The 26,361-nt window shown below is 42.3% G+C and overlaps 1 protein-coding gene across 1 annotated transcript in view; it reads left to right on the forward strand.

The window, feature by feature from the left end:
- Positions 1-26,361, forward strand: part of lrmda (leucine rich melanocyte differentiation associated) — a 265,111-nt gene that overhangs the window by 173,147 nt on the left and 65,603 nt on the right. The window contains exons 3-5 of the mRNA XM_049599841.1: positions 8,116-8,242; positions 9,624-9,763; positions 13,965-14,091. Of these exons, the coding sequence (XP_049455798.1) occupies positions 8,116-8,242; positions 9,624-9,763; positions 13,965-14,091 (394 nt within the window). The remainder of the gene's footprint in view (positions 1-8,115; positions 8,243-9,623; positions 9,764-13,964; positions 14,092-26,361) is intronic.

Consider the following 26,361-nt stretch of genomic DNA (forward strand, 5'->3'; position numbering starts at 1 on the left):
CAGGGTCATTAATCAGACGGGGATTGGGGATGCAAGGGGAAGCACGGGGCCAGGTGATGCTGACCTCAGTACAGTGGCTTTGATTTTTGTCTGGCCCTGGCTTTGTGTGTGTGTGTGTGTGTGTGTGTGTGTGTGTGTGTGTGTGAAATGACAGGATCACTCCCTGTCTGATTCACAGTGCTTTCAGTCCCTCTGCCAGCACTAATGACATTGAGAGAGAATATTAACCTCACACACTCAGCAGGAAATATCCACAGGGGTAGTCTATAACTCAGACGCTGCAGGATCCACAGTGGTATGATCATTCAAACACACCGAAGCTAGCTTTATAGTTCGACAGACGCACCATGGTGTAGACGTCTCCAACAATTTGATCTGCACTCCTCGCATAATACCCTCGTATAGCATCAAGTAATGAGCGGTGATATTTAACTTCTTCATCAACAAAGAACTTTGCTAATTATATTTCACAGATTCCTTCTTGCTTGAATTTTGTTTATGCTCCCTAAAAAGATATTTTTGTTTTGCAAATGATGTAACCCTGTGTAAAGTTCAATCTGGCACACCACCTCCAATTGACAGCTTTGTAGCTAGTGATGCTTTTACACACAGGCTATCAGGAGCAAGCATAGCGCAATATTCAAAACAGATTAAGAGTGAACCCACATAAAGGAGAGATTTGCTGGCGGCGCCAAACGTACTCTAATGATTTGCATTGCCATTAATAGTAATTTGCAGCTGCCTAGGAGGAGACGTGTAATCCCCTTCCCATGTGTGAATTGACATGCATTCAGGGAAGGCTATGTGTGTCCTGGACGTGTGATCTTTAAATGACTGCCACCTGAGGCCTGGCAATACAGAAAGAGGAGTGCCACTCTGAGTGGTGACGGTCTACATGTGAGGGAGAAAGGGAGAGCTGTGGGGGAGATAGAGACAGATAATGACAGTCTAATTCACCGTCGCCATCAGAGATGCATGTACAGAGACGCGTATAGGCCATAAACTGTAGCTGGAGGGGAGAGTGCTGGAACAGACCTGATCAGCGCTGTGTGGAGGTGGTGGGAGGGATGCTGAGGGGTTGCAGGGCATTAATTTGCTTTACAGATAATGTCATCTTATTTACCACAAGCTAATCCTGATAGTTTTTTTGATGCTGTATTTTTGTATTTTTTTGATGTTTATTTGTGTTTTTGTTGTGGGTTAGAGTGATGAAATACAGCTGTGTTGAGCTAATGGAGACTGGGTGTATTAATAGCTCCTATTTTATCCTCAATTTGTCCATTACAAAAATGTTATCATACTGCCCCTTTCACACTCCCCACCACATTAATGCACCACAAAACAACCATCCTATCAGGTCATTTAGTGTCATTTTTTTATTTTTTATTTCTTATTTTTTAAGGTTTGAGTTGGGTGAAATACATCTAGTTCCTACCACTATACATTTGTTTAATTTTTCAGTTAAAATTACAACTGGGCTATGTGGAGAAAATCTAATATCATGATATATACATATACATTTTTTTTGTAATATTTAAAGGAGCTATATGTAAGAAATTTGTAAGCAAATAGTCATAAAATCCTCCTAATATGTCACAGAGACTAAGGAATAATGTTCATATAACATACTGATCTCACCGACAATAATAGTACAGCCAGAATATTTGCATTTAAAAAAATATTTTACAGTCCGCAAATCATGTTTATGTTTTGAATTTGTGTTTTGGCCTGTTGCGCCACCCACCGCCGTCTACCATTCACACAGTCAGTAGAGTCTCAGCATCAGTTAAAGTTACAACTGAGCTACAGCAGCACGGCAAGCAGCATTAGCAGTGTCCCAGTATATAATATTAGCAGCCGGCTCCCCCTCAGTTGTATCCCGGCAGCAGCGTTAGCAGCAGAGAAGCCGGACTTGCTCGAACGGTCTGCTGGAAAACCGAATATCAAGGACGCGGCAACGCGGCCCTGCCATGGCAGCCGCCCGTGGGCAAACAAATCAGTCTCCAGCGTGCCGCTGTCCAGCAACCTCGAATCTGTAGGGGAGGGGGGGCAGACACAACTCGCGGCAGTATTTTGAATTTGAGTGCAGTAACCATTTTGGCCACATTCTTACATACAGCGCCTTTAATTTTAACTTTTTCAATTTAGTGTGAACATCACAACCGATTCCCTCCAAAGAAAACAAACAAAAAATACTCAATAGAAAGATGTATCTCACAAAAACACAATATATAGTTTTCTCATAACAAATATCATGATATTTATGACCAAATATCTTGATACAGATATTGTGATAACATCGTAGCATTGACTATTGGTACAATGAGATTTTTTGATAAATAATCGTGAATAGTGTGTAGAGCTGTGACGATTTGTTGATTTGTGATCTAAAGACAATTAATAACAAACCATTTTATCATTTTAGTTATTTTTCAAGCAAAAATATCAAATGTTTGCTGGTTCAAAATTTGAGAATTTTCTGCTTCTCTTTGTCAGTTTTGAGTATATGTCAGAGTATACTTAGGTTTTGCAAATCAAAGACATCATTTTGGTGTCCAGGAACTTGTGGTGAGTATTTTTTACTCTTTTTTTTTTTTTTTTTTTTTTTTACATTCTATAGACTAAACTAGTGATTCTCAAACTTTTTACAGAGTGCTACCTCGTAAAATATTAGGCAAGTAGTAGGGTAGGCAAACTTTATTTAGCCAGGGACAGTTCACATGGGAGCCAGGTTTATTCCTGATCACAAGATTATTTCTTGTTGACTGTTGTCAGCCAACACCACACTGTATAAAGGATGTGCACTGTAAATTGCACGTAATTCTTCAACAAAACTCATCAGTTTCTGTGAAAACTTTCCTGAAGCTGCTTAAGTAGCCACCAGCTCATACGCTTAGTAGATTGTCACCCACTTCAGTTTCAACAGAACTGCTGATAATATTCTCTTCCTGATCTGTGCTTCACTTTCTATGAGTTTTGTTGATAGCCATGACTGTGGTGTTTTTAAACCATTCATTTTACCTTCCTTTACGATCTTTATCTCATGAACATATCTGCACGCTACTTTCATGAATGTGACTATGTAGCAGGCTAATATTAAAACACCAATATAACAGAAAAGGCTAAACTTAAATCAAATTATATTTCAGGGATCTAAGTTTAAGGCATTTTCATTTGACTTGTAGTGTTTTGATAGCATTACATTTATTTAAATCAATGTATTACTTTTGATTCTTCTGTGTACCACTAAAGGGAGCTTGTGTACCACCAGTGGTACTTGTACCATAGTTTGGGAACCAGTGGACTAAACAATACATTGATTATCACGATAGTCTGCATATCAATCAATAATAAAAGAAAAATAACTGTCAGTTGCAGCCCTAGTAAAGTGGATTTAAAGACTAAGTGGGTAAAGACAAATAATAGAACAACTCGTCTGGTAAATTCAGAAAATTACATCACTTTACTGTAATGCAGCCTTTAAAACCAGGAAAAGACGAAATTTATGACGTTATATCCAAAAAGATGATCTCATATTACGATATTGATAAAATATCAATATATTGCCCTCCTTAGTTTAAATAAAGTTGTTTAAAAAGTAAACAGAACATAATTACACACATTGATGCAGTTAGATTTAATAATACCCTGAGGATATTTACACTTAATCCTTAAAATAAGTGTATTTCTATTGGAAACTGTGTAATAGATGATGTCATTCCAGTGGGAGATTACTTTGTTTTAAGACAACAAGACACAGATCTGGGGATATATATGGTAGATATAGGGATACGGCTAATTTACTGAATTATTGATTAAGATTAAGAAATATATTTCAACTCACAGAGTGGCAAAAACCATCCAAATATTTCTTGACTATTTCAGGCTGAATGGCTCTCCAGCCTCCTTCCCTCCCTCCTGAAACCAGCCCTCCACCATTCACCTTTCTTATTAAGTTTATTAAAGCCAGTCCACATACTGGGTTTCCCAGGTCCAGTTCCTTTTCCCATTCATTACAGTACCTTATCCTGGCAGGCAATCTGAACTGTGCTCTGAATAGTCCATTATGCACATATGAAGGCCATCATGGCCCCAGTATTGGTCAATTCATCAAACATTTATCTGTTGCCTTCTGAACAGGACGTCATTATGCCTGTCACTCTGCAGCTCTGGCCCTCCGTTTAGAATAACAGTGCATTGCTTTTCTGCACCACGGCGACCCTTGAGAAGACATTAGCCCTTTAGCTGTGGACTGCAGCTGCCAGGGCTGTCCAGTTTTTCAAAGTGTTTGTGTGTTGTTGTTTTTTGATACACATTAGTCTCGGGAAGTTTTTCTTTTTTTTCATTATTGCAGTTCTAGCTGCAGGGATGATGGCTCTGTGATCTCTATCACCGTCTCAGTAATGGGGATGACTTTGAGGTTGTTTTACATTATAGCTCTGTAACATACGGCTTTGACAAACTCCATATTTGACCTCTCATCTTCAGAGTTTCTAAAAATTGCCAACTATGATTCATTTAGGCAACAGTTTCAAAAGCAGCAGACTTAAGAAGAGAGACTGTTTAACACATGCAAAAGAGCCAAGGCTGCCGTTCTCCATTTTTCATCTGCTGCCGGAGGATATATGACATGACACTGGCGCACACCATTGGCAGGAGTGACTGACATTTCAGCCAATAATGGTCGAGAGTTTTCTTCCCTCTGTTGTCAGCAGTGGTTCATCAATCACTATGTCTGCATTAGTATTAGTGTATTGATCTGGCAGGACTGCTCTCTGGGTCACTGTCTCCTCTCCAGTGTCCTTGTCTGGTGTCTCATATCCTCCCCTGCTTCCTGTGCTGAGTCTCTGCCCCGGCTAAATATTGGTGTGTGTGCACCCTGTGTGCTCAGCGGACAGGATCTTAGCAGATAATGGAGATTTCAACACATACATGCACTACTTATGTAAGCTCAAAAGCACACTGATGCACACGGGGCCGTATGATGTATGATGGTGAGCTTACACAGGCTAAGTGGTAGTCAAAGCGTAAAGACAGCCCGTGTGAAGTATTAGCTCTGACAATGAGGCTGATCATAATTATCTTAACAAGGAGAGGATTCATCGCCTCACCTCGTTAAAGCTACCGCCTGTCTCTGTCTCTCCCTTGCTAGTTAGGGGTTTAAGAAAACGCATTTGATCATGCGTTACTATCAAAAGTGTAATTTTCTAAATTTGTAAAATGAGGTGATGAAACATGACGTGACAGTAGATTAATTTTCAAGTAGTATTTGTACAATTTTCTTCATTGTTTTTTTAGTAAAAAGATTCCCCTTAATCTAACAATATGCATAAATATAAGTGACTACCACTTTCATCATAAGCAGATGTATGAAACAAGCCCAAACAGTAGTAGCATTTACCATTGCGGTTAAAATAAAGATACATTACTAAACATTATCACAACATGCTTGCAGGATTTGAATACAGAAAACAATGCTGACAGTAGGTAAACATTTTTACGTACATTCCCTGTAAAATCTCTGTTTGTTGTACGTGTGGTTTGACTGTGTTTGCCATACACCAAACCTCTATAACATTGGGACTCAAGTCAATTATGCTCATTAGTTTTGTTAAAAGCAAAAGCTGCTCCCTCTCTGTGTTTTGAAGTGAAGTACTTTTACTGCAGTGCTTAAACTTTGTTAGTTTTCCAAGCCGCACATTAAAACAAGAAAGCTTATAAAAAGTAATGAAACCAGCTATGGAAATCTGCAGAGGGAGCACAGAAAGCTGGAGAGTATTAGAAGTTCAATCCCTGCACTGTAGTTAATGCTGGATGGGACTCAGTGGCTCTCCCCTGGCTGTGAATTTAACTGATTAAATCAGCCAGTGCACGCAGCAGTGGTGACATGAAAACAACAATTAATAAGGCTCCCCCCTGTGCCATGCGGCTCCCTTTAACCGAGCAGCTAATAACATAACCCACAGGACTGCAGCCCATCACACACACACACACACACACACACACACACATGCACACATACAGGTGGCAATAGTTAGCAACCTCTGTTCACAGAAAATGTAATAATGTCTGTGCAATACGGTTTGAGCCTGTAACTACAGTACACATTGACGAATAATATTCTCGCAGATAAATAGCATGTTGTACTGAATTCCCTGTCAGTGCAAACACCATAACTGCGCTGAGAAATAAAAGTTTGTTTTCTAATCGCTAAAGTTTGGGTCAGCAGCCCTGTCAAAAAAAAAAAAAAAATGCTACCTAGAAGTGTGGCAACGTAATACTTTAATGATTTTAGCTGGCATTTTGTAAATCCAACACAAAAAAAGACAAAAAGAAAAAGGAGAACTGTAATTAAATGTACCTCTTTTCCATCTCTATAGATTTAAGTGTACTAGCCTAATGGGCCCTTTTTGCTTTCATAAATAAGCAGCACCATGGGGGGAACAAAAACAAGCAAACAGAGTAGGATTTCATAAAACTGGCACATCTCTCTATTCATCCATCTTGCCAGTGCATTAATCAGACCTGATAAGAGGTTGTCAGCAAGCGGCTTTGCCAGCACACTGGCTAGGTGCTGTCAGCTGTTGTTGTGGGTATCAAGTGTGTGTGTGTTTGCAAAATGTTGATGTCTTTTGAAATGATGCAGCTCAGTCCGCCTCACTTGCAAGTCTACAATGAATTGCTTATTTGTCGTTTTTTTAACCAGAGTAGATAGTTGCAACATTTTTGCTTTGTAAAGTTGCTGCGAGTGTGTGTCCACTCTGTGTGTCTGTGTGTGTTTTTGGATCTAAGACTACATTTAGTTTAGAGTTTAAGCTTATAGGAGCACACAAGTACTCATCTATCCTTCCTTTGCTAGTATGTAGTTTCCATAATGAACGCGACTGTACGTCGTGCCCTTCCCCCATCCGTTTGCAGATTGTCATGATAAAGGTGTTATATTTACATAGCTCTAAGGTGGTGTGTATTATGGCAGCCACTGACACTCGGCAGATCCAGGGAGGAGCAATAGTTCACGCTGCAGCTGTTAAGACCTCACTGTACCTTGAGTTTGTCATGTTGCAATGTGACACTGTTCACTGGAATTCATATTTATATAACCTACTGTCAAGGTTATGTCTGCTTTTAAAACTAGAACCACACTGTGCTATACTTATAATGCAGAATTTAGAAAATTTAGGACTTTTAGAACCAGTCAGATATATTTAATAATTGAAAATACTGTGTTTAATTAAAAATACCTGTTGGTTAACGTGCAAGGAATGATTCCTGAAAAGTACACAGTCAATATGTGTCAGGTTCTGGCAGATTTAAATGTCAATGAAGTCACCCAGGACACTTTAACATGGCAAGCTGACAGTGTGAAGGATTAGACAACACACACATTGCCTTTGTGCACCTCCCGTGACTTGAACTTTGCAGGGCTCTAACATTACTCCTAACACCACCCTCCATCATTTTTATGCCTGTGTGAATGTGTTTGTGTGTGAGAGAGACAGAGGAGGAAAGAGTCAGGATGACCCTTCACCTCTCTTTGCAATTCGTCATAAAAGAAGGAGCGGAAAGGCAAAAATTCCACCTTTAAAAAAAGAAAAAGCACATCCTTTGATGTTAAAATCCCAACACTAACCCCTATCGTGGTAGAGTTGCAAAAAAAAAAAGTTTCCCTTCCATTCCATCTGTGATTGCGAGTGTATTCCGGTTCCTCTGTGAAAATGATGGATGACAAGTTAAATTTGTGTCTGGGGAGTGAAGGTGAACTGTGACAGAGTGATTTGTCTTGGGAATGGAGGGTTAGGGTCAGGCGAAACTGGGCGCCTCAAGGCACAAGACATTGACAAATTCATCCTGCCCGCCGCATTTCTGAAGCCTTTTGTTTTGAATCCTGGCTACTCACAAGTGACCCCCATCCCTCATCCTGCCAGCCGTTGAAGGATGCCTCACCATGCCAGGGGAGCTTTAGCACCACTAATTCTTGTCATTCACTTCCCTGACAGGCCCAGACCCATACTCTCCCGGCGTATGAAAGAGGGAGGCTGAAATATTTATTTCTGCACAATAACGGCTGACCAGATTTAGAGCCATAACAGTTTTCCTGTTGCCTTATCATTGCAGGTCACTGGCGGGCCTCAAAATGTTCACCGAGCTGGAAGAGCTGGTCGTTGACAACAATCTGCTTGGAAATGACCTCCGGTTGCCCAGGTTACCCAACCTCCACACCTTAACACTCAATAAGAACCAAATATCCTTTCAAGCTAATCACTCAGGCTGTTTCTCAGTTTGATTTGCAGTCGACTACACAGGCATATATTTCAGGCATCACTTTCAGAATCAACAGTGTGTTTTGTTTACATCCATATGTCAATACAGCCTTCGCTTGAGAGAGCCAGTTTTTAATGTTGTGGTTTTGCAGGGGAGCACTGTGTGTTGGAGAGGAGAGCAGAGGAACTTGGCTGTCACACAGCTCCACACAGGACGAGTTTTTGAACCACAGGGACCTCTAGTGGAATCAGATTTTAGAGTCAACATAACAGATGTGTTTTTATTTTTCAAAGGGAATAAAAAAGTGTTGGATTAAAACTGCACCCCAAGAATGAGACGCAATCTGGTGTGATGCATTAGCTGCTTGTTATTTTAAATTATAGAGAATCAAATGAGGATTTTTTTTCACATTTGCATCAGTTGCATTTTGCTTCACTGCTTTACCTCGCCGAAATAAAAAGGAATCAGTCATTTAATTTGTCACTCAGCGCGCTAGAACATGCTCACATTTTGGCTCATTGATTATAACAGCCCTGTGTGTTCGGCTTGCCAACCAAAGTAAACACGGCTTAAAAAGCAGAGCTCCGCACAGCCACCCTAAATTCAAGACACAGACACATTGCGAGGCTGTTTATGATCAGTCAGAAATGTGTGAACTTCCCCTCTAAGCTTCAGAACAGGTTTAGCAATGTGTCCTGTTTTCCTCTGGTTATGCAGATCCTACTGGGTAACGATGCTCAGTCTCTCTCGCACACACACTTCCAGAGTCAACATTAAAACTGGGGCTCCTTGAAGTGTGCGTCTGGGACTGTGTGCTGAGTTTGGTTGTGAAGTGGTCGGCACATGCTAATAGGCCAATTATGTACATCCTGTCGTGGCACAGTGCCATTTTAAAGCTCGAGCACTGCATTAGTGCAGTTGTATTTTGACACTTTGGGGCTCAATTTTCCAAGTGAATGTATTAGTGATGAATGTGCCTGCTTTAGGGGCTGTTTGTTTTTTTCCACGTTTCGCAAAAGTTTTTCCACAGCGCGGCTCTGGGAAGCACGGACTGTTTGAACCACAGGGCATCCATCATTTTGTCACTGTTCTGCACCCGGCCACCTAGGAAATGAAAGAGATCGAGAGAAAGGGGAGAGAGAGCAGCAGCCAAATTGTGTCACTACTATATGCCAAAGCCTGCACCTTAAATTGCCCCTCTGTCTGCCCAGTCTCACAAAGCCAGTGACTAGCCCCTTTGAGCACCTCGGCAAATTTGACAGTGACGTGTTTTAGTGCAGACAGGCCCGGGAGGGGCCACGCGGGTAGTAAATGCTAATGTAATTAACAGCGCTAGGTCCTTGACATCCGCCCTTTGACACCTGACTGATATCGAGGCCCTGCTGGAACACTTGGCTGATGTGACCCCGTCACTGGAGTACCTGAGCCTGCTGGGAAATGAGGCCTGCCCCAACCAGCTGGTCAGCCCGGATAAGGATGAGGACGACTACCAGAGATACAGGTCAGTTATTACACGGGCTGCGATGATGTCACACATAAATAAGGAAAGGATATTACTCTGATCTGCTTAGATAGATAGATAATTTTCCCTCTTTCTCTCCCTGTGTGCATTTGTGTGTGTGTGTGTATATGTATTTTCAGTCAGACAGTTTTGATACTAAGCTATTCAGAGTGATAGCTTTTTGTAAGTAATGGATTTGGAGATGTTCCCTTTTTTAACATCCAGCCCCCCCTACATTTCACAAGCAGACTGCGGATTCAACCACATCACTCTAAAAGCTTTGTCAACTGGCCCCTCTACACTCCAGTTTGCAAAATGGATTTCATGTGTGACTAGTCACCACCACAAATGAGTGTTTACTACCCTGCCTTACCAGAGCAGATGATGCATTAAACATCAAGCTCGGCCTCAAGCCATGCAATATGACCACCATTTGTCAGGGTCCTTTACATGAAATGCGATAAAAGGCGAAAAGCATACTCTCTTTTGTCTGTTTTAGCCCTAAGTGCTTGTTTCTGACTCTGCGTTGCCTATTAATCATTTACCACCCATGCCTTTCTTGAATAATCTTTCTTCTCTCTTTTTGCCCCCCCCCCCCCCCCTTACTTTCCCTCCCCTTCTCCCTTTTCTCCCCCTTTCCCCCTCTCCTCGCATGCTTATCTTGCTGGTGAGGAAAGCTGTTCTGTTTTGACTGACAACGTCTAGGGTCCTGTAATGTAATATTCATAATGTGTCACATAGTAAAACATCAATTTGAGCGTGATGCAGATTTCATGTCTGACAAGGTTAGGCTGTATGCAGGTCGTGACAGCACTGGCCTTGGGCAATAAATACCCAGCCCAGTGCCTCTGGAGCTCTTGGTCTCTCAAGTGAAATACCCTGGTGCGTTGCATCGGTGCCCCAATTAGTGCAATGACATAGAAACGTAGAATTCATTCACACAGTATTGTGTAGTCTGCGTGGAGGTTAAGTGTCGTCCTGGTGCCAACCATGTGTACACTTAGTGGCCATTTGTAGTACTACAATAACACAAGAGTTTGAGGGTGTAATACTATATGTTCTCAATGGTTACTGATAACACGGCATTGTGCTTATAGGACACAGTCTGTGTGAGAAACCCTGAATTATTGTGACAATAGACGTAACTTGACCTCTGTCTTTTCTCTCTGCTTCTGATGTATAAAGATTAACATATTTTTATGTGACATTTTAACTTCTTATCTTGACGTAAGTTATCAGTTTGTCCGATCTCCTTTTGTGGCAGATCAAAGAGCTTGTGCCTGAGGTGCCTCAACCACCAGCTGCACTTTGTGTTCACTCAACCTTTGTTTCCAAATGGCATAGATGCAGCTGCATAATAACTACCCACAGAGTCTATAAATATTCTTTTTATTATTTTTTTAAGTATAATGACTGTTCGAAAACATTATATTTTATGGCTCCCATAGTTTCCTTGCAATGTCAAGTAATTCCAGTTAAATATTAGTGTAACCTTTTCCAAAATAACCACCTTTTAAGCAGGTCAGCCAAACAAAAAAGTTAATTTTGTCTTTCTGTATAGTTGGAGTTTACAGGCAAAACATAATACAATTCATGTAATATCAAGAATAAAATTTGAGACAAATGAATTACTATCATCTAATGAACATGTTTACATGCTCGAAAAATAATTTATTTTCCTCATATTGTCTGTGTTGTAACACCTGTATTCACCCTCTGTCTGAGGCACTTTATTTTAGCGCCTGTCTCTTTAATAAGCCACCCCTCCTAAAAAAGCCAAGTCTGCTCTGATTGGTCAGAATTTCGGGGTCTTCCGTACCTCTAGATGTTAACATTGTCATGGCAGCTGGTAGAATGACCAAAATAAAGGTAGAGCAGCATTTGCTACCATGAAAAGTCACCAGAAAGGTTTTAAACTAAAAACTAACCCTCTTGACAACCGTTGTTGTTCTAGCAAGAAATTGAAGCAAAATTAACATTGGCAACCAAGATTACATGTTTCCATTATGTTAACATGTAGCTCCATGTAGCAGTGTACTCGCATCCGTGTAAATGACTGTAATGGAGTATGGCCTCACTTTCTACTGGGAAAAAACACCAGTAACAGTTTTTGAACCAAAACCACAACTTGACCTGTAGCACCAGGAATATGATCTGAAATCATGAAGAAGTTAACATCGGTAACATCTGCAACCAAGATTTCATGTTTCCCTGATGTTATCATGTAGCTACATGTAGCAGTGTAGGCTACGTAATGTAAACACTTGCAGTAAATATGCCCAGAGCAGAAGACCATATAAAGACATCCGTCACCAGCTGATGTCACCGTATTTTGAAAGTAGAAATGTAGAAATCTCCCCGTGTCAGCGTGGGTTTTCTCTGGGTACTCCAGCTTCCTCCCACAGTCCAAAGACATGCAGGTTAATTGGTGACTCTAAATTGTCCGTAGGTGTGAATGTGAGCACGAATGGTTGTCTGTCTCTATGTGTCAGCCCTGTGATAGTCTGGTGACCTGTCCAGGGTGTACCCCGCCTCTCGCCCAGTGTCAGCTGGGATTGGCTCCAGCCCCCACGCGACCCTTAACAAGATATGCGATTACAAAAATTTGTGAATGAGTGAATGAAACAGAAGAGTATTCAACATGGTCTGAAGCCTGGGCTTTTTGCATGCAGAGATCACCTTCATGGATATTTACCTCATTATTTGAAATTTTGAAATTATGTTTATTATAAACATCGATAACATTATATATAGTACTGACAATCCTATGTGCATTGTCTTAGAGATTTGTCTTTGCTTTCCATACAATTTTCACCAAATTGTTCAGTTTTTCTAAAAATAAATATATAAATTAATAATCGAATCAAATATTTAAGGAAAATATAATATAACTGTTTTTGTTTCTTTTCTTTTTTTTTAAATATACTCTACAACAACCACCTCCAGCGGCAGAAAAAATAATAATGTTGTCATCACATGTTTGGTACTGCTAAATAAAGTATATGACGCTGAGATTTTTTTCGCCGTCATCCTGCTCCCCCTCCCTCTACCCCCCTGTCCTCTCTAATCCTCCCTCTTTGGTTGGGTTGAATCATTAATATCCCTACTGGCTGACAGAGCCTTGTCATCTGCTCTGACCCTGTGATGGTAGGTTACCTATGGAGAATAACCTCCTTGCATTTCTCCCAAGGGCATCTTCACATTTCATCATGGAAATGCCCTGAACAAAGTCCTTTTACAGGGACGGAGACACAGGATGGGATTGGGGCCTCTTGCATTGGAGTGCTGGTGCTCTCATCAGAAAAGGAGCTCTTATTAGGGGTTAGGAGGAGGTCATTGTACCCCATAATAATGCTCCTATAAAATGGGCCATGTCATTTATTTAGCGTTTTAATCATTTGTTTCCTGTTTGCGGATAAGGACTCTTCCTGTTTTATGATTCTTTCAAATTATATCAGATGTTTTTCTCCCTTAAATTTGTACGGAGATATTTCATGTTCCGTGTCAGTCTAAATGTGATCTCTGCATCCCCTCCTTATAATCCTCAGGTGTTGAAAACTTGACACAGGCTTTGCCATCTCCCCTCATCGCCATCGCCATCATCAATTTGTCACAGCTCTTTGCGCACAGGTCTTGTCTGTGCCCATATCCCCCCGTCCTTTCTCACCCTCCACTTAGGTGCTGCATGCATGTCCTTTTTGGCTACCAGCTCAGCCCTGACATACTGGTTCCTCTATCCCTGCCTGCCTGTGAAAGGATCTGTTGTCATCTGTGTATTCCAACCATTATCTTTTGACGTTTCTCTCCCTCCCAATGAAAGACAGAGTGTGTCTGAAAGCTTAGAGAGATATCTGTGATGCTGCCAGAATGACAGCTCTGGCAGACGGGTTGTATCTCCTTTCGTGCTATTTATATGTCCTACTTATTCTTATCAGCTTTGAAGGTTATTACATACAAGAAAATATCACCATTAAATCTGCACCACCATTAAGTCTCAGTAAACACGGCTTCTTTTCAAGTTTTGTTGACGCGTGCATTTACATATTAGAATGTGTGTCAGTTTGATTAGTGTATCACGGTTTACACACTTCCTTAGATTCCCTGTTTGTCTCTTTGTCAAGAGCAGGCCTACAAGCACAAGGAGACCTTTAAAGGCGGCGGTGCGGTACAGTGTTTAAGTTGAACTGTTGTTTTCTCACAGGTACTTTGTTCTGCACAAGTTGCCCCAGCTGAAGTTTCTGGACAGCAGGAAGGTAACCAAAAAAGAAGTGACGGAGGCGCAGGCGAGAGGAGCATTCATGAAAGTGGTCAAACCAAAGTCGGAAGCTGTAAGTTAAGCTCTGTGTTTTTTTTTTTTTTAAACACTGTTTTAAATACTAGTCCCTCTGAAGTCTTGAGTGGATTTGTCACATTCATCCCTTTCTTCCCTTTTCTATTCTCTTCCTTTATCCTCCCTTTCTTCCTGTGCATGCTTGACTGTCAGTCTCCCTTTACAGAGGTCCTGGTACTGTGGCCCTTTGTAAAGAGTCTCTCTTTACTATCGCTTAAAGTGTACGTGTGTGTGTGTTGTATGTGTGTGTAAATGTGTGTGACCACGGCCTGACCTGATTTCGTATGCATGAGCCCAGATCAAAGACGACGGGCGGCTGTCCGGTCGCGGTTGTGTTGCCAAGTGTGACATGGCTGGCGATTGGAGTGACAGCTCACGTACACGCCGCTCACAATCGCTTAATTATCCCGAGCCCGTGCACTTATTCCTCCCTCTCTTGTTTTGGGCCACACAGACTAATTAGAGTTCAGGAGGTTCATAGATATACCCAATTCAACGCCCCCTCCTTCCTCCACCCCTTTGATAATGCACTATAAATGAACGGCTTTTGCCGAGATTTGATTTCATGTAATTGTAAGGTCATGAAATATTTACCGTTTGGATCAGCTAAGCTTTGTCGTTTCAAGGTCCCTGGGGCTCTGACAGCGAGCCTGGGAGGTAAAAATGGATCCAGAGTAGCAGGAGCGAAGGCATCCAGTGACAAATCAGAAGCATGTGAGTCCCTGTCGGGTTTAAAAGTGCACAAGGAAAAACAAAATATTTATTGTTTCAGACAATCAGCTAAGATAGTGTACTCTTTTAGTGTCACTTCATGCTATGCTTTGTTCTTGATTCTTCATGCAAGTGGCAAGCAGGGAAGCAAAACACTGAAATAATTTAACCTCAGTCTGGCATGTTTGGTAGATGGAGAAAAGTGGAATGAAAACACTGTTCATCCACTTTGTATAAAAAGAAACTAAGGACCTCTACAATGCTTTTTGGCAGGGTAAAGTCACTTTATAAGATTTTATTTACATAGCTTGTCAGTGGGAAAGAAATGTTTGCCTTTGTCGCCACAGCCTCAGATGAAAGGAAAGATAATCACTGATTCCAGCTGACATGATGTGTGTGTTTTTCTGTCTTTGTGTCTTTGAACCTGCTGTATATGATTATTTATTCCCTATGCAAAGCAAAAGGTTACAGCTTTGATGAAAATGCATCTATTTTGTGCGCCTGAACATACTTTTGCTGTCCTATCCGCAGCTCCTTATTAGCAGTTTGACTGAGTCTACACAATGATTTTTTTTTTCTCTTTGCCAGGACGTATCCCATGTCTGGGCCCTGGGATGTCACAGCGGCATTTCCATGACATTTGTTTTGAGTTAGATGAGACGTGATGCGTCAACTATCACGGACTTGATGAGCCATGAGTACCTCCCGGCTCTAATTGTCCACATCATCAGAGTGATTGTAAGCTGACCAATAGTGCGGGCCACCAATTAATGCAACGTCTGCAATTGGCACAGGAAAGCCAGGAGAGATGATGGCATAATTAGATATTTGTGTTTGCTTTTATGTCTGGTACAGCAGGGTGTTGCTCATAACAGTAGCTCATGGTACAGTGTCTGCCATTTGCTTCATTACAAAGGATGGTAATTAGCTGTCTCGCTGTCGCTCGCGCTACCATTTGAGTCTCAATTAGTGCAAGTACTGTAGGGAGAAATCACAGGGCCGCAGACGTGATTTAAAAGCTTTATTTTAAAGTTTTTCACTCTGCGTATGGTTAGTTTTCCTTCAAGACCTTATATGACAAATCTCCTTCCTGCTGTTTACAGTAGATAAATTGAAACCATAGAAACAGCAGCAGGGTTACAGTGATACATGCCCACTCATGACAGCATAAATCTGAAGACAGAGCCCCTGCTCTATCAGATCATTCCCGCTGCATGATGTGCGTATTGGAACAGTTAATGGACTCGCTATGAAAGAGACAGTGCTGAACTTTTGAGACCCTCTGTTGAGTCATATCGAAGTGGATTGTGACCACAGTTTTAACTCCTTTTCAATCATGCCATTATGGCATGGCACTGAGCGCTGCCACATGGTTCTGATAAAGCAGTTATGGTCTTTAGCACAATCTGAACACCATAACTTTTCATACATTCCCAGTGTTTTCCATGTTGCCTAAATCATAACCAGACAGTCAATGACCGGTTGTTTGCAGGAAGAAAAATCTGCAGAGATTTGTGAGTGCGGACTGAACACGAAGTTGTAGAAAAGTGTGTATCCTCGTGTCACACAGTCAAACCTTCACTGCAAAGACAAACAGTGAGACAAAGAGGAAAACAAGAATTTGGCTCAAGCAGAATAGCCATGCTCACACACTGAGGATAATTTTGTCACTCCTTTAATTGTTATTGTGTGCCTTCATGCACTAGTGGGCATGACACCATAAGTGGGTGACAATGAGCTGTCTCTGACTTGTCTGTATGTTTTGGTGTTCGCTTCAAACTCAGAAGGGGGTAATTTTCTCTTTGGGGTTTTGGGTATATTGCATTTCTGAGTGGAAAGGACAAGTAGTTGGACAGAAACAGGCAGAGGCAAAATGACAAAGACAAGAGAGACAGAGGAAAAAAATATATATAAATACCTGAAGTAAACAAAAAAAAACGAAGCGGGGACGATTGAAGTGTTTTCCCAAAACCACAACACTAAGCAGAGTCAGAGTGGAAAAGCCTTGAGCTGTATTTTGGGAAATTGGGCGTGTTGGAATGCTATAATGTGATAATTCTCTTTGAGGATTTAGAGGTCATGGAATGAAATGGCGTTAAACCACGTAGAGCCATTTGGACTGTGTTGGGCTGCTTTCGGAAAATACATGTGGTGCTTTTTGGCCCGGTTCCTCCACCTCCCTCCACTCTGCCACGGAGCCCACATTATGCTGTCGAACCCTTGGGTTAAACTGGCCATGTCTATCAAAACACTATGACAGCAAATTCTGTTTTCAGATCCCGAGCGCTGCTAAAAAAAAAGTGCGTAGCAAATTTAACTAGTAGAATAACATTTACTCCTTGCCACATGTTTAAGAGTGTTTCACAGTGAATGAAGTAAGTCCATGGTCCCCCTCACTAAGCACAGCTTGGTAGCTACGTCAGCGGGTATAAATGTTCCTCGGATGTCACTTAGATTTTGCCTGGACGAAGTATTTGACTTGATTTTCGAGCATGAACACAAGTTTTTTTTTCTCCTCCCCACATCCTTCTGCGTATAATGTAAAGCAGACTGCATTGCAGGGTGGCTTGAGCCAGCTCCCGGGTCCCATGAGTCTCTGCACACAGGGTAACGGTTCTTCAAGGGAATTGACAGTGACAGAGCCAGGAAAGTCCTCAAGTGGATCTTTTCAGTTCTGTTTTTTCTTCCCCAGACACTAACCTGTTTTACTCTGCAGCAGACAGCAGTTCATTTTAAGTTTGCACCGAAGGGAACGGTCCAAATCTGAGATAGACTGCATGGTTTTAGACCCATGATTGTGCATTATGTGACGCATGATTGTGGCTTTTTTTTTATTTGCAAAGCCAAAAAAAAAAAAAAGAGGAGGCGTTTTGCTATAGGTTGGTTGTTTTGCTTCCTTTTCAAGTCTCAAATGTGCCCTGTAAAGTATGTTGCCACGTTCATCTCTGCTTCAGAGTTATGAGTTCCCCGAAGCTCTCAAACATAACAAACAGCATGCAATATAGTGCTTTGTGAATGTGCCTTCAGTGGGTTTGCTGAATCATTTTACTGAACAAATGTGTCCTCAGAGAAAACTCAAAGAATATGGTTCTCAACAGGGGAAGGCTATATAACCCAACAGATTGCTGTGGAAGCAAGTTTATTGCCACTCTTCGCTCTCTGCTAGATTCTGTATTTGCACCCGCTATTATACATACAGAGGCCTGATTTGTCACCTTTCTTTCATGACACATTCCTGAATCAATATGTATACAGTAGGTCGGATGAGGACAGCACTGCGGATAGAGTAGGCGTTGTGGGCAAACTTTAACCACGCTGAGTGCCTGTCTGCTTTATGTTCAGACCAAAAAGCTCCCAGACATATTGCGATCTGCTCGCTTTCAAATGATGTCCTTTCCCCCATCTTACATAATGTCTTATTATCTGTTAATTGCATCACTTGAGACCCGCTGCTCTCCATCTTCTAATGACAGCATATCTTAAATGTTAAAACAGCTGTTTATAATTGTTTGGACATGTTTATTTTGTATGATGATGAAATGCACTGTGTGTTTGTGTCAGATTATTCCAAAGGAGCCACATGTTCATTCTCTCAGGTATGTGTACTTATCTGTCAGTGTCTGCGAATGGTTTATGCTTCCACGTGTGTGTTTCTCTGTAGCTGGCTTTCGACTGCTGAAGCCTGTCCAGTGTTTGGATCAGTGCAACAGGCCCAGTTCTGAGCGCTCTGGCAGCTTAAGCCGAGAGGTCACGCGGGGGTTATAAGCCGGGAAAACAACAGCAATTAGAGGGAGTGACTCAAACCGTCCACATAAATCATCCAGGCCCTGCATATCATAAACACACTGTAAAACTTTAAAGCACAATTAATTGTAAGTAATAGCACCCAGATTGATTTATTGCTTCTTTCAAAGCCTGGAGACATGAGGTGCATGACCTGAGTGTCGCGTCACTCTCGCGAGCAGAAATGATAGATGTATTACTCATTTTTGGCTAAACGCAGAGCATAAAAACAAACATGTGTTTTTGTAAGGGCTTTTATGAGACGCTGAAGTGGCCGCGTTGCATTAACTGATTTTCCTCTCTTTCTGTTGGCATCCAGTACAGAGGAGGAACGCCTCTGTGGTGAAGCATTTGTTGTCTCGACGTCTCTTGTGTTTAGCGGTGGAGTTTGAGGCCTGTCAGAAAACAGGCCAAGGCTGGCCAGCAATAATGAGATGTCTCCCTCTCCCATTCTGATATAAAGTTTTCATAAACTCTGACAAATCATGCGATCGTTCACGTAACTTTTCTCTTTTTTTTTTTATCTGTATAATGTGAGTCTTTGTTAAGTTTTTATTAGTGTAATAACATTGAGTGCCTGGGATTGGCAAGCTACAAAGCCTTTGCTTTTTACACATACTGTTCCAACTAGATCCTTTATAAGCCTTCGGGAAGGGCTGAGTTTTTATAGTGATTTTGCCGTTTTCAAAGTTCCTTTTAGACACAGAAAACTGCAGGGAAATAACACACTTCCACCTTTCAGTATCATTAAATACATCATTTTTTAGACACATGTAAAGCAAATTCTGCACACACAGCGCTGGATCTCACAGTCATTATATTCCTCTATAAAACTGAGCCTTCTTTCATTGCGTGCCAAGGGGTTGCAAAACTCCCCGTACATGCACTGTGGCAACAATATCATAGCCACTAAGGCATCTCTTCAATTACACTTCTTATCAAATGATGCTTTTAGCTATTACATAGTGCAGCGTCCCAGTGCGTTGGCCTATCAGTCCAATCAGAGCTAATCCTCCCTGTTGGTCTCTTTGGTGACAGGAAGATGCTGCTAGCCTAATGAGAGACAGCTGGCTTAGTGTTTTCTGTGCTCTGAAAAAGAAAGAAAAAAACTTTCTTTCTCACCCCCTACCCCACCGGGTGTTTCCACGGAAATGTGCCAAACTTTAAATCTCTCAAAGAGATCAGTTATTTCTTTGCCTGTCTGTTTTAGTTGATGTTGACAGTGCACATTAATCACTATTTCAGCACTTGCATTTATGGTTTACTTTGAAGTTGATTGTCATGTGCACCCTCTGGAGGCTGCTCCGCTTTAATTCACATTCAGATTTCTATCAGATAATTCAAGTAAAGTTGTTGTTGTTTATGACGTGCAGATGTTGATATGCTATTAAGGGAGTTAATGAATGTTAGAGCTTAAATCTGTGCTAGATGAGGTGGATGCAGTCTGTACAGAAGTGTCACTTTTGTTTACGGCTCGGGAAACAGGGTCCAGAGTGAAAGTTTTACTTAATTGGTGTGAAGCTTTTTCTCCTTAAATATGCACAGACTTCTCCTTTAATCCATTACACCACTTGTGTCTGTTCCTCGGTACAGTGTTAATGGAGAGTCTTCTTCCCGCAGCAACTTTTCACGAGCATGCGACGGCGCTGGAGCTGAAAGTCCCTCCACTGAAGTTTGTGCTTACACAGACCTTCTTTGTGGTTTTTAGAGCTTGTCAGACATGTCAAGCGCAGGCTAGAAAAAGTATATTGTTTCCAGCCACTTGGATTCCTTTCCCCCTGACATCTGCCACTCTGCCGAGATGATAAATTCTTGCCTCATTAAGCGTGGGTGTGGGATTACAGGCTGACAACACATTAATCACTGGGCTGGGTGGCAGCAGCCCCGCACTAGCTACAGGCATTGTTAACCAAACTTTTCTAATGTGTCACTCTCCTCCCTGACAGCCCATAATCAATCATCCTGATTGGCAGGGCTGATAGATTACACTATTTATACTTTGTGTAATGAAAGCTAGCGTTTCCACCTACTGTCATTGTGGGGACGATGATAGGCCACACCGTCCAGCTGAATGGGAACACATACAAAAAGAGACAGAGAGGGGAGAAAAAGAAAGGGTAGGCAGACCTTGGAGCTGCATTGTGAACTTTAAAACAGACACTGTTGAGCTCCATGGTGGCATTGGGAGGGGGGATATACTGTGAGTTTGTATTGTTCCCCCTGCACAGTATAGCTTAAAGGCAGTCTTCACACCATCACTGAGCCATTGTCATCTTTGTCGCTATCAGTGGCAGGCCGTGCTCTCGCAGGTAAAACTATGCTTTGTCTGCGGTGGGATTCAGTTTCCCTGTGACCCCGTTGGTGAGGTGAGGTTTTGTTGTCAAAGCTTTTTCCCTGACAGAAAGTGAATGATTTACACATGTATAACAACAAAATGACAGGACACCATATACTGTATGTGTGTACTTGTCAATGTGCAGAGGTCGACAGGATAATGGATAATGGCTTTCTCTGTTTCCTTACTAAGGGCTTTAGAGCTACATCGCTTTACAACCCCCCTAGCAGTAATTTTTTTTTTTTTTTCGCATGGGAACTTGTGGATGAAATGACACACTGCTGCTAGCCTTCAAACATAATAAGGTTATGTTTCTTTTTTGTTCATTTTCAGCCGTACGTCTTTGTCTGGAATTAGAGATGTCCTCGGCACACCGAGAGAGGATATTGAATATGAGCTCTTAGTTGAGAGGCTGCCAAGCATTTGCAGAAAGAAAAGAGGGGGGGGGGGGGGGGACAGTCCATCACGTTTTTGACAGGCAGTAAATCTGAGACTTTTCTTATGAGACAGCGTGCTGTCAGGAAATTAGTTAACTAGACCATATTATGGAGAGCCAGGTAATTTACCCTCAGAGATGCAATCGCAAATAACTAGCAGGAGGCCGCATCCCTGACCTGACATTGCTTTGTGTATAATGCAAAATCTAGTGACATGCTCAATGGGTTCTGTCAGCTGCAGGATTGAATTCTCTGCCTACTGCGTCTCAGTTTGGAGCACGCTGGTCAATTATTTCTGAGGCTGTCAGTGCGTAGGGAGACACTGTTATTTAGTATGTGTTAACTTGGCATCATTAAGACACTCACCTGACAGAGAATAGCACACCTGAACGTTATTTATTTTGATTCCCCCGACAGGGGTAACCTTCAAACACGTTGACCTCTCCCTATTTTGCGTTTTGTGAAATCCCACTCAGTCCATTAGAAACGAGAGCTGTCGAGACAGTGGGGAATCAAATGACCGCGAGTCGTCTAATCTAACACGGTAATGCGCACGAGGAGCTTCCATTTGTTTGGACAGATTGCTCTGATCACATGGTGGCAGTTCGGTGTCTATCCACGCTTGTGGAGTAGACACTGCTGTCCACACAGTATCTTTAAAGCACATACAGACATGTCATATTATCATAGATCCATGTTTTTACCCGCAAGCGCTGTATTGAACACTCGGAAATGGATGCAGCGGTTTTATGTTGTGTTCCTTTAAAGTGCTCCTTGAACAGAAACACAAGCGATGCAGTTTGTGTAAACAGCTTGATCTATTGCACGTGACATGGAGATGACAGGAAGCAAAACAATCAGGTCGTAACATAACATGACTATAACTTTAAAGTAGAATCTTAATGATTCTTGGGGGCAATCATCTGAGTGATATGGTTTAAAACTCTATGGGAAAACTAGAGATATCATTCTATCCTCTAACACCACCGCCACCTCCATCGCTAACCAGCCCTGATGATGAATGGGAAACCTGATCGAGTAAAGCCTCAGCATCACCTCTGTACAGCAGGATGACATGATTAGGAGGTGACAGCTTCTGTAACAACATCTCTGCATTTATCTTTTCCTGCTCTCTATCTTTCACCCTCTGCCTCTCCCTCTCTCTCTCTCTGTCTGTCTCTTTCCTCTCAGCAAGTCAGACTACTCTATAATTAATGTCCCTGAGGGCTATCCGCAGGTCAAGCAAGGGGGGTGCTGTTGAGACAGGTAGTCTTGACACCTCCAGCTTTGTAGCTTATGCATGCGGGTGGGTAGATGGCTGAGACGGGGTGAGAGAGGCCGATGATGAGGGCTGGAGCATGTTTAGGTTGGAGGCTAAGGCTGGAGGAACACAGTAGGTTGAAGGAAGACGGGCCTCGCTGTGTGACCTTTCCACCCAAGAGACAAAAAGGATGGTTTTTCACAGGATTAACCAGTCAAATCTGGTGCATTAAGGGCTTAGCCTGTCAGGAGCTACACATTTGAGCGACAGAGAGGCAACATACAGTTTCAATAATATCAGCGCCACACACATTTCACTTAAAGAAGGTACTTAATGTTAGGAGAGTGAGTAGGCATTGGTTTTAAACACCACTAAACAAACATAGGCTTCATTGCATTTGGTTTAAAGTTTGCGTAACAGTCTCGATGTGAATCCAGTCTCACGCTTCCTGGTGCGCCGCCTCTCATCCTGCTCTTTGAAAGACTGTTTAGCCGTCCTGCTCCTATATAAGTTTGAAGTGTGCCCTCACACGGTGCACATCTCATATGCATCTCTCCCAAAATCCACACACTCTCTCCCACTCTGCATTTCACAAACACAGCAGCCCTTTTTTCCCCCCTCCAACAATCACACTCTGAATAGCCACTCATCCCTGTGTTTTCCACCGGCGGAAAGGCGTTTTTCTCTCGCTTTTTTCCCCCTTCTCAAGTTTTGAATAGAGGCAGAAAAAAGGGATGAGAGAAGCAGGGTGATGAACAGGGCGATGGGAGAATTGGACAGCGATAAAGAGGAAATTAAGTTGAGACGCAGGAGGAGGAGGAGGGAGGCATTCTTGTTTAGTGGTGGAAATATGTGAAAGAGTGAGGGCTGCCCAGGGTGCACTGGAGGTCATTGCGGGGGCAGTGGGGTCAAGTGACACTCAAACAGCATTCTTGTGTCATTCATGGGAGTGTTGGAGAGGGCTGTGAAGGATTGGCACACAGCTACAGGGCACAGATGGGCAGTGAAGTGGGTCAAGATCCTTGATGCCACAATGCTTCAGTGTCACCAGTCTGCAGAGAATGTATCATCTTTGTTGTGATGGGAGCAAAGTGAAGGTTTGATTGATTAAAGTACAGCATCCTGTACATGCTAACACAAAAGGTATTAAGCTCCTCATTTTTTATCTTCCTGCCATTTTTTTTTAATTCTCAGTGTCAAATTATTTGCATCTTTCATTGGTTATCAAAGGCGCTATAACCTCTGACAGTTTCATTCTGTTTCTATTTGCAGTCGGTGTTCAGTTGCAAGCTGACAGATTCGCAATGCCTCTTCCCAGAATAGGTCTGACTTCTATGCTCTGTACCATACTTAAGAAATTGAATCAGAGCCAATGAGCTGTAAAGGTCTGTAATAAGATATCCTGTGAGATGTACTGTAAGTCATGATTAGCAACACATATTTTATTTCAAGGATAACTTCTCCAGGCAGTGTGGCACAAAGGTTTGTCATTTCATCAAGTCTGATTAAGTGAATACAGGAAGTGCTGCGCCGCGGCGGTGGCTGGCAAACAAAGCTATTCGGCCACACAATGGATCTCTATTTCTCTTTATTACTGTTTGTCTGTCTTCCCTGTTCTCTTTTACCTCTCGGTGATAAACCGCTCCCAGAGGTGTCCACATTCAGACTGACAGCATTGACCTTGTGGCGCACAGCCCATTTTGTCCCGTTATGTAAGATCTGTCTTTTATTTTGTTAAAAGTGTAAACCCATAGGCCAGGCGTTTAATATGATATGATAATAGGTATCCCCCCGGGATCACCTGATACGCTGTTTGCATGCAGCAGGCAGATGGGTTGGGTACAACGGGCATCACTTCCCAGCGTTTTGCCTGCCAACTGGCAACGTCCATCAATAGACGTGTTTGGGGTAATCCGAGAGGCGGGCCGAGCTGCGGCGGCTCCGGCTTTCATCACACCTGTGCTAAAAGCGCGGTTGAGGAGCAGCCTGTCCGTCCTATCCCGCTCCCTGTAAGGGAATATTGAGACGGAGGTGGATCAGATGGGCTCACATCCTGTCAGACTCATCAGATTTCAGGACGACTGAGTGCTTTTGTCAGCTGAATTCCAGACATCTTCTCTCTTTCTCTCTAGAAGGGTTTTCAGAGATAATGTGTCTCAGGACCTGACCCCCCCTACTCGAAACAATAGTATCATTGATACTGCGATGGCTCTAACTAATGCTAATGGCGTATGGTACATAATTCATGAGTATGATCAAAATATGAAGTCCTAGCCTAGAATCCAAACCAGCAGGCCAGAAAGAGGGAGACAACAAGTCTGATGGTCCTTTCATGAAAACACCCTTGTCTCCAGCTCATCCTCTCATCTCCTCCAGCTTCTCTCTTAGTGCCCTCTGTCACGCATGTCACTCTTTCCCGACACCTGTCTGCCCTTCCCTCTCGTCTCACTGTCCCGTCTCCTTCTCTGTGGGGTGGAACTGTTTGTTTTTGGAGGTTTGTTTATGGGGGGAAGGAATACCCCGCAGCTCCAGGCCGCCTCGAGTCTTTCAGCTCATCACACGGAACATGACAGCCCTCCTTCTCTTTGGTGCTGAGATGAGCTGTTTCTCCCGTCCCCATGGGGAGTCAAAATTTTCTGCTTCACTCTCTCCTTCTTGAACTTCACTTCAAGACATTGGATCGATACTGTGTGCGCGAGCAGACGCTACCTGCTTTGGGCCGTGTACACAAACATTGTGTAATTTTGCAAGCGATGTGGTTCGAGGTTTTACACCAAGTCAGTCCAAGAGGAGTTTATGTTTCATTGAATGCAGTACTTTTTTTTCCACACATAAAATCCTTGAGTGGAAATACAGTATTAACTAAAACAGGCTCTTTTGGTGTGATCACATGGGCGCTGGAGGCAAAAATTTACAAACCACAGTGAAAGCAAATAAGAGGTGCAAAATCCAAAATACTTGTGTATTTTATTTGCCAGCATATTTTCATTAACACCGTATAATGCCCATGTAGTCTGCACTGTTTGGACACTACAGCTTGTAATTATTGCAATGAAATTAGGCCTCAATTCTAGTAAACATAAGTGGTGAAAAGACCATGATTGGCCTGTAAATGGGAACGATGTGAAATCAGACACTGACAACTTGTAGCTTGTAATTATGCTGTTTTGCTGACACACAGTGTAATTATGTTGCTTACTTTAGCAATGATGTGTTAAACACTCAAGTGTTGCCATTTATAATGTCTGTGAATTAAATGGGAATTCAGTGCCCTGAAAATGCAGTGTGTCGCAGTGTATCTTTGCATGTCATGGGGCCAGACCGTGTTCCATATGCAGACAGGGGAAACTGAGGTTCATGGAAAATTGTTAATACCAATAATCATACCGGGTGGTCTACCGCTGGCCTCCAGGACTCCACCCAGCAAGCCAGCTCCCAGTTTCACTGTTTTTTTGTAGCCTATTTCAGTCCTTGGCGCTTCTCCTTCTTTCTAGCATTTAGGTTTCTCTTTGGAATATATCAGCACATCAGATAACCTCAAGGTATAACAGTAAAAACCTTGAGTTCACACACACATATACTCAGGAGTTGTTTTTGTCTGGCTGGTGTGTGCAAGTTGTGTGTATGTCTCCTTTTTTTCTTCCCTCTCTCTTACAACATGGAGTTAAGACTGAATCAGCTGTTCACACAACCTTCTCACATACACACAGACACACACACACACGCACACACACACACACA

Source organism: Epinephelus fuscoguttatus, linkage group LG16 (assembly GCF_011397635.1).
Source record: "Epinephelus fuscoguttatus linkage group LG16, E.fuscoguttatus.final_Chr_v1".
Lineage (NCBI taxonomy): Eukaryota > Metazoa > Chordata > Actinopteri > Perciformes > Serranidae > Epinephelus > Epinephelus fuscoguttatus.